The following is a 9,786-nucleotide window of genomic DNA, read 5'->3' as shown; positions in this document are numbered from 1 at the left end:
CAGTGCTGTGCGATGTCTATAATTTTAACATCGATGTCAAACATCGATGTTTGCCTAAGCATCGATGCTAAATTTCGATGTCGGATTTCACATCGATGTTTGATCGATGCCCATTGGAACATCGATGTTCAATCAAGATAAACTCAAACAATTTAAAAAAAAAAACAAAACCAGGTTTGTTCGAACAGAAGTTCCTGACGCATGCGCAATGTCATTTTACAATGCGAAGAATAACGTGCATGCCGGTTCTAAATCAGTTACAGTTAGGGACTAGGGACTTGCGTAGGAATAACGTAAGTAACCTAAATTTAGAAAGAACAGGTACAGATAATTTAGCTCTATATGATTCGTGTACGATCGTACATGCAAAAAAAAAAGTCGACAGAGTTTTTTTTACTCTTTCCGCCCTGTGGGCACTAAGAGGGCCTTTTATAGCAGGCCCATTAAGGGTTCGGCCAGGCCCACAATGGGGCGACCGGGTGGTGAGGGACGGGGCCCGACATATCCGAACGGACCACTCCCGAAAAATTCCTGGGGATTCCTTGACCCGTCCGGATTCGATCCTGGGTCCCCAGACGGTAGGCTGCCACCTTGACCGCTCGGCCATCCGGCCTCAAAGTCGACAGGTTGCGCGCCACAAGTCGGCGTAAACAGACTAGCATGGCAGAGTTGCGGATGAGTTTCAATGAGTGTGAGTTCGTTCACTGTTAAAATAGTGTAAATTTGTAAACATATTTGCAAGAACTTTGTTTCATCGCAATTTCACAATTTCTACGAAATTCCCGGACTATCCGGTGAAAACCGAACAGGTGGTAACACTAGGAACAAAGAATGAACTGCATGCATCGATGAATCAAAATTCACATATTGCTAACATCGATTCAGGATCGATGTTTCAAAAACATCGAAAGGTCGATGCATCGATGAACATCGATGCATCGACACAGCACATCGATGTGTCGCATCGATGCATCGCACAGCACTATTTAGAATACGTGCAATTCGGAATACGTCCTGTTTGGACGAAACAAATTTTGCTCGGTATACGACTTTTATTCGGTATACGATATAATTCAATTATACGCGCCATCAATGAACAAGTAGCACTAGTACTATCGGTATACTAGACCAGATTAGACGTTCGCGGTGCAACGGTTTATAATTTTGATAAATTTCTTCTAATTTTAATTCGTAAGTAAAATTTTATTATTTTTATTAATCACGAATCGCAAAAAGGCAAATGAAAAGCGACAGAAAACTAAAAAATGACTAGTATTACAATGGAACTGATAAAAGAGATTGCTGAGAAATACGAAGGTGGCACGCGTGTTCGAGATTTTAACTGTTGCCTACCGTATTCCGAGAACGACGATATGGACAATCGCGAGAAATAAAGACATTATTAAATCTGCTAACGTTGCGAAAGGGGTTAAATCAATTTCTAAACAGAGATCGAAGACATTAGATCATGTCGAGAAATTGCTTTTGCTTTGGATAACTGAAAAACAGTGCTGGAGACAGCGTATCGGAAGCAATTATTTGCGAGAAAGCTAAAAAGATACACGCTGATCTCACGAAAAATCAAGCAGGAACTAGCCAGGAAAGCGAGGTGTTTAAAGCCAGCCATTTTTTTACACGAGAACGGATTAATCATTTTTACATTACTTCTTATGGGAAAGGTTGGTTTGGTATACGTCCAATTCGGTATAAGTCCAAACATCGGAAACGGATTAAGGTCGTATACCGAGGTTCCACTGTATATCTATACTAATATTATAAAGAGGTAAAGTTTGTAAGTTTCGATGTAGGAGGTAATCTCCGAAACTCATCCGATTTCAAAAATTCTTTCACCAATATTTAGAATGGACCTTCAGGATGGACATAGGCTGTATATTATTTCGTTAAACGTTCATATAAATTAAAAGATATCATCTAGGTAAGCAAGCGTTAAATTTTTGGTGTCAGCGAGTGGCGAGGAGCGTATACGAGATAGGTAACCACGCGGCGAGATACGCAGTGCACGTGTCCGAACTTGTGATATATAAAATTACATATCCTGACTGATTCATCATCGCCCAGAGCAAACCTATGTATATTAAAAAACATTATCGACGTAATGATGAAGAAAAGATGGTATTATTTAGACTTTTCGTAAGAATTTATAAACGAAGTAAGATCATATCCGCAAAGTTTAACCAGGTAGATTACAAAAATATTTTAAAAAATTAGAAAAACGTAAAACGATTTCTAACACCCGTTCTGATTGGTTCTTACAAATCGGCCACCGACATATAATCGTACTCAATGTGAATGCTTCTACTACTAGTTGGTCCGATTATAGGATCGGTCGGGTCGGACCACTCGTCCAGTTGGTCATAGTGTAAAACAGCCCTAAGGCAGTCGAAAAATCTCAGGAAACTTTCAGGAAAAATCCGTTCATCAGTCACCATCTGACCGCCCCATCGTGGGCATGCTCTTGAACTCATGATAAGTTTGAAAAAAGTCCTTTTGGTGCCCGTAGGACGGGGGCAATATATACATGCATAATATACATATATTGATATCCTGGTACTTTGAAACCGTGCTAGTAGTTACCGGTATTAGTAGTAATTCAAACACAAATTATTATTGTATTTATTTTCAGGCACTTGGCAATTTTTATCATCAAATTTTATTTAGTTGATACGTGTTGATATTATTTACACACGTTTCGGGCATTTATTGCCCCTCCTCAGCCAACTAAAAACAAAAGTTCATAAGTTACAACACTATAAAATTATAAACCTAATATGTTTGTTGTTTATAATTTTATAGTGTTGTAACTTATGAACTTTTGTTTTTAGTTGGCTGAGGAGGGGCAATAAATGCCCGTAACGTGTGTAAATAATATCAACACGTAGCAACTAAATAAAATTTGATGATAAAAATTGCCAAGTGCCTGAAAATAAATACAATAATAATTTGTGTTTGAATTACTACTATATATTGATATATTGTTACTAAATATTTCAGATTTTTTTACTATACCGGCATAGGAAGAGTGGGATGGAATAAGGCAATACAACACGGACGATCTGCCAAGTGCCAAATGTCTTCCAGTTAACCTTTCTATACTTCTAATATGTAAAGAATAGACAATAAAATAAAATAAATTTATAAAAAAATAAAACTATTGATGAACCGAATAACAAAACTCAAATGAATTTACAATATCATAAATTTTTTTCAAAGTTTTATCGTAGAGAAATACAAAACTTTTGATCTAAAATTAGATTAAATCCATGTATACTGTAGGTCTATATAGTAGACCTACAGTATACAGTAGTCTATACTGTAGGTCATATAGTATACATGGATATATATATCCATGTATACTATATGTAAGTATACATGGATACGTATATACTATACAGATATATATATATATCTCAATTTCGAATAATTTAAATTTCTTAAATATTCTATACACCATAATATATAGCGATTAAATGAAATATGAACATCACGGATAGATTCAAAGAGAATTAATTTTATTTTACAGGCATGATTACTTTATTCTTTACTTATTCCACGACTGTTCTATTTACATATAGATTTTCATTACGAATTATATTTTAGAAAAAATTTATTATAGTTTATATTTATTCATATTATAATAATAAACCTTGATAGTAAGACCTAATTTTATTAAAACTGGGTCATTTACTAAAAACATTCTCACAATTAACCAAACAATAGTAATTTAAAACATATCAGATGTTATTCATGTATAAAACTTCCAGGTGAGGAAAATTAATCCATGATAATCCATGGTAAAATTCTTAGCAATATTAATCGAAAGTGTCTTTTCATCAAAACTATTTTTAAAGAAATTACACAGCTTGAAATACATTGATTAATCTTTGTCTATTTTTATTTTTCATTTAGGCCACGAAGAAAAGAAACCGATGAAACATATAATTGGAGATCTTAGAAATATGCAAAAGTTAGAAGAGGCTTTGACTGGCGTCACCTGCGTCATTCATGCCGCGGCTGTTATAGATGTTTCGTTATTTTCGGATCGAGAATTATTGGAATATGTGAACGTTAATGGTAAGTCACAGTTCTCAGAGGTTCACTGTCCTCAGTCTCATCCGATTTGTTTTCTATGACCCATACGAAGGTCGCTGTGCTAGATTTTTTCAAGCGTTTTGTGACCTGTATTTCGCTTCCCGAATATTCACGTAGAGAAAAATTGCTTAACTAGTAGCCCACCTGCAGAATTTTATGCTAATTTTGTAAACAAAATAATGATTAAAATATTCAAACCTATTCAGGGTAAACACTTTTCCTATTGATGAATAATCATTCTCTTCAAATTCTAAAATAAAATTGGATAATAAAAAGTTATGAACTATATTTATGAAGTTTACAGATTATCAAGTCGTAAAAAGTTCGAAGTCCCCAATTGCGCTAAATTTTGTGATTGTTTTTTAAAGAATGAGTTTATATTTAATTTTAAACTTTTATATACGTAATTGAAAAATAGACGCCTTCAAGTAAAAATAAAACAAAAGTAAAATGATTATATAAGTCCTAATTTCAGATTTCCTGTGTAAAACGATAGAATTAGGCTTATCTTTCACAGTTTTTGAAGATAAATATGTAGATTTATCTAAGAATAACATGAATAAAACAAAACTTAAAGTTGATATTAAAATGAATTGGTTAATGCAAATTAATATGAAATCTTGCGGCGTATTTTATTTTATTTTTTTAAATTCATGTCAAAGTGAATGTAGTTCATTGAATACGTGAAACTCCATTGAATTCCATGCTTGTCAACTGTATAATTTTATAATAATTGGAATTATATAAACCAGAGATATTATGTAATCACGGCCTTCGAGAGAAGGCCGTGGTTACATAATACAGTATTTAAGTTTTCCCCGGCCCGGAGAAAACTTACGTGCTCGTAGTTGTTCCTATCCCGATAAAATTAATATTGCATTATTTTTACTAATAAAAATTAATTTAAAAAAATTTTTAAGACCTCTTTTTATTAATAAAGAAACATTCTACGTATTTTATTTGTTCAAAGAAAAAAAAATCTCTAAAGGGGTCCACTAAGAAACGAAAAGGGCTTGTTCTAACTCCGGACCCCATATAAACTCCTGATGGTCCTGTATTGTAAAATATAGGCCTAATAATGAAATAGAATATCAAACATAAATTATACTAATTGTAATGTATTAGTATTTACATTAGTATATTAAAAAAAAAGTTTAATCACTCCCTCCGAATTTCTATGTATTTCTATAATATAATTGTTCTTAATTTTGTGCGAATGTTTGTTTACAGTTTTCCTACAGTATCAAACCCCCATTAAATCAAGACAGCACTGTATAATGAAATTCCTGTACTTAGTTTAAATATATATTACTTGTCAAATGATGTGAAATTATTGCTTAATTTTATTATACAAATGTCATTTGTATGCTTTGTACGTAAAAATTATTTGATTTGTAATAAATAGTTTTCCTGTATGTAGTTAAAACAGATAGGAAATTAAACGATAGGGCCTGATCTAAATTGTTATGTGTCATACGTATAGTATACTACATATACAATAAGTTATATACAATGCAGAGAGTTACATTTTAAAACATGTTTATAAATTTTCCATGTTTTTTGTAAAGAGAATTCCCAATAATAATAAAGATTTTGATGAAATTGAAAACATCTTTCATTTTAATTCAATGGTGCTGAAACTTTCCGATTGGTGGACCAAATTGCGCATAGATCATAGGTAGACGGGAAACAAATATCAATATTTTGTATATTCTACATTGTCAAAAGTAGACATATTTCTAAGATACTATTAATTTAATATTTTATTTTAAAGGAACAAAAAACGTCATCGACGCTTGCATCAAGAAAAATGTACCAAAACTGATTTTCACCAGCAGCGTAGATGTTTGTATAGGAGGGGAACACATTTTTTATGGCACCGAGAGCACAACTCCAATCCCAAAAAAGTTCTTAATGGGCCCTTATGCAGAAACTAAATGCCGGGCGGAACAAATGATTTTGGATGCTAGTGGAACTCTGCTCAATGATGGTGAGTTTATATTGAAAATATGATGTATTTTAAATGTTTATAATTATAAACTTTAGTTATTCACAGAAAACCCAGCTTAATCGCAATTATTCAAAATTTTGAACTTAAAAAATATTACCGTAAATCCTCATTTAATCGCCTATGTAAACAGATTCACTTAATCGCTTATTGCTCGCTTAAACGCCCAAGGGCAATTAAGTGAAACGTTTTTCAATAGAAATTACATCTAAAACAGCGACTAGGCGAGAATTTACTGTACCTATTTGACTTTACTAAGTGCTGTAAAGTATAATTTAGTAAGATATAAAGCTTTTTACCCTCTATTCGTTAAGAAGGTTTTATATCCATTATTAGTTTGGTTCAATGAAAAGTGGTTCGATTTCTTCTGCCGACATTATCAGTAAAAAATTTCTCGAAGTTCGAATCTGCAATTCTCAGAGTAGCAAGCTGGCATCCAGTATATTATAATAAAGATGTTATCGTTTTAAATTAAAATAGGAAATAAATGTATATGTTGTTAGAGAATGTAAGCTGCTATAAATTATATTGTAAACATTTTTTCCCTTTTTTTTATTCTTTCTCACATCAAATTTTATTTTCTCTCGTTACTATTATAGTACTTGAATTGTTTGTAATTTATTCAATTTATACTGTATATAAAAGAAAAAATCTCAGCAAAGAGATGCCTAACTTTTCCAGCGAAAAACACCAAGGTATACTAACACAAAATTGTCTGTAGTTCCCTCTGTTGTGAGATCTTGTTAATTAATAATGTAAAAATTATTTTTTATTATAAAATGGCGGAAAGCTTAATTTTGAGATGAGTTTTATATTTTAAAAAATTGTAAATACTAATAACGAGTAAAATCTTCATTAAGTCCAACCCCACTCAATATGATACGTATCCCTCTCCATCACACCATCCCCTTGACGTTTAACCACCAAAATTTAATCGCGCCAATGCCCCTTATACACAAACTACCATTCCAAATTTCGTTTTTTAATCATTACCCCCTCCTGAGATATTAAACGAAATAGACGCCAACAGACTCACATACATGCATGATCATGAAATGTTTCCCTTTTTTTCGATATTTTTTTGTGTTCAAGGGTATCAAAACGTCGAGATTTGAAAAAATCAGTATGATAGAAGTTTGACATGAGTCCATGACTTTCCTTGTTATGTAAACAAAACAGTCGGCAAAATAAAATGCACAAATTATGCAAATAAGATTATTTTAAAATCGAAATACTTTCCTTACTTCCCATTATATAAGCTTATAACTGACAAAATATAAATAACTTTAAGCAAACTTTTAAATTTAACTTTTAATCTGAAAATTTTTTAAATCTTATACATTAATTAAACAATAATCAGAATCAATATTAATTATTTTTATTTTTTAAAACTGTTCTAAATATATTTTTATAATAATTTGGACGTAAAATTTATATTATATTGCACTGTGATATAAGTTATAATAGAATCCGCTTATTATGAGCACGAATATTATATCAGTTGCCCGATGTTATCAAAATTAGCATGTCCCAAAACACCAGATAAAAAAGTATTTTTAATACATTACGTGTTTAATTAGCGTTTCGGTTACAGTTATCATTATCCTCAGTTAAATAGATATTTTTAAACTTTTCACCATATCTCCTTCTGTAATTGATAATAGGCAATTTTTATCATGTATCATCAGTGCTATATTATATTATTTAAGTAACATAAAACGTTAATTTTTAATCGTTATTTGCTCTCAATAAAGTTGCTTGAATTACTAGAATTTCCTACTTGAGTTACATTCAAAATAATATATAGCAAAAGATAACACTAGATGAGTTAATATTAATGAATAAATATTTCGGTTACAAAAACTTTTTTAAATTTTTTTAATGTGTTCTTTTAATATCAGAGCCAATAAAACAAATTTCATTAATTGTAGTTCTGTTTAATTTATACCACTTAATGTTACCAGTCAGTTATTTTCATCAGTATGAGCGAATCTAAAGTAATTACAATGAGTGGATTCTACTATTGTTCTTACTTTGAAATAAGATGAAACATCTTGGAAATAAGATGAAACATCTTATTTCAAAACACAATGATTTCAAAGTAATGATTAAATTATGAAGGAAAATATAAAATATTCCATGTAAGTCATTATTCGAGATAACCAACATGTCAGATGAATATAGTTGCATCATCCAGCAACCTGACATGTTGGCTATATTACGATATGATTTTTAATCTTTCCTAAAATTAGGATGTTATTGGACAAAATTTCTAATAGGCCTAAATATTTAGATTATTACGATTAAAATTTTAACAGGAATTTGTTACTTTGATTTGAATTCCTATAGAAATTTTAAGTGTATTCTCCGATTTTCCAGAATAAACCACAGTTTTGATTATCGTGTATATTTTTGTGATCCCGTTGTCTGCAAACAGCAAACTGAATGGAGCTTTCTCATTGAATGAGTTGACTTAAAGTAATTTAGTTTTTCTGTCAACCTGAATATTTTGACAAATATATACGGTACTAACGAGAATCAAATCACAGTCTGTCGCTAAATGTTTCTTAAATTTAATATTTTGTAGAATAAGGATCTTAAAAACAGTCATTTTCGATTGGTCGTGAAAGTTCTGGAGGAAATTCTATTTTAAGCCAAATAAATCACTATTTTTTTGTTTGAAAAGAACCAAGTGAAATAAATATTTAAATTATTAATAACTTTATCTATATCTTTCTTGATTACACCTTATAATTTATAAAAATGTATTTTAACAGGCGAAACGAAACTTCGAACTCTTTCCTTACGACCTACTGTAATCTACGGAGAAGAGGATCGCTTTCTCGTCACTAGCATTTTAAGGATGGCTAAAGAAAATAATGGAATAGTAAGAAGAATCCATAGCTTGGACGAACGATTGCAGATGACTTACGTTGGAAATGCGGCTTGGGCACACATAAAAGCCAAACAAACAATTGGCAAAGACGAATCAGTTTCTGGTGAGGCATTCTTCGTCACGGATGATACACCAATTATCGATATATACGAAAACATCCGTCCCTTCGTCGAAGAGCGAGGATTTAAATTAAGTGAATATGTCATTCCATACTGGATCGTCTTTCTCTTCTTATTTTTCATCGCTTCGATAACAAGATTGATCAGCTTCGTTTTCGTCCCACCCTGGAGAATACAAAATCCCAGCACGCTCGATTATATTTGCTCTACTTTCTTCTTTAATCGAAGCAAAGCAATTTTGAGATTGGGATATCAGCCTATTTACACACCGGAAGAATCGCGCGAGAAATCGATAACATTTTATTCTAAAGTGCAGTTATAAATTTTTCTAATTATGTTATGGGATTTAACAAAAATAAAAAAATAAATAGGCCTATATCTTAATTAAAATGAAATATAATAATATTAGTAAGAAATATTATATTATTATTTGCATATTTTTGTATACTTTTTAAAATTTTTATAAAATTTTTAAATAAAATATGTTTATTTTATAGCTAATGGCTAGATCTATATATGTTTTAATTTTCAAATATCTGCATACAATATACAAATGTGAAGCAACATAAATTACAATAAGTATATTTTTAACATTTATATCCTGCAATAAGTAATAATGGATATAATTTACTATATTTTATGTTACAATTTAT

General features: G+C 31.2%; 1 protein-coding gene across 1 annotated transcript in view; it reads left to right on the top strand.

Annotated features, from left to right (window-relative positions):
* The window catches only part of LOC111622487 (3 beta-hydroxysteroid dehydrogenase/Delta 5-->4-isomerase type 3-like), a 34,225-nt gene extending 24,691 nt beyond the window's left edge, over positions 1 to 9,534 (top strand). The window contains exons 3-5 of the mRNA XM_023364879.1: positions 3,928 to 4,092; positions 5,885 to 6,100; positions 8,896 to 9,534. Of these exons, the coding sequence (XP_023220647.1) occupies positions 3,928 to 4,092; positions 5,885 to 6,100; positions 8,896 to 9,455 (941 nt within the window). The 3' untranslated portion in view covers positions 9,456 to 9,534. The remainder of the gene's footprint in view (positions 1 to 3,927; positions 4,093 to 5,884; positions 6,101 to 8,895) is intronic.
* The last annotated feature ends 252 nt before the right edge of the window (positions 9,535 to 9,786 follow it).

The sequence above is a fragment of the Centruroides sculpturatus genome, unplaced genomic scaffold, assembly GCF_000671375.1.
Source record: "Centruroides sculpturatus isolate CEXI.00-Female unplaced genomic scaffold, Cexi_2.0 scaffold374, whole genome shotgun sequence".
In the NCBI taxonomy this organism is placed as follows: Eukaryota; Metazoa; Arthropoda; class Arachnida; order Scorpiones; family Buthidae; genus Centruroides; species Centruroides sculpturatus.
Note: the sequence above shows the minus strand (reverse complement) of the source record. Positions and strands in the feature narration are given on the sequence as shown.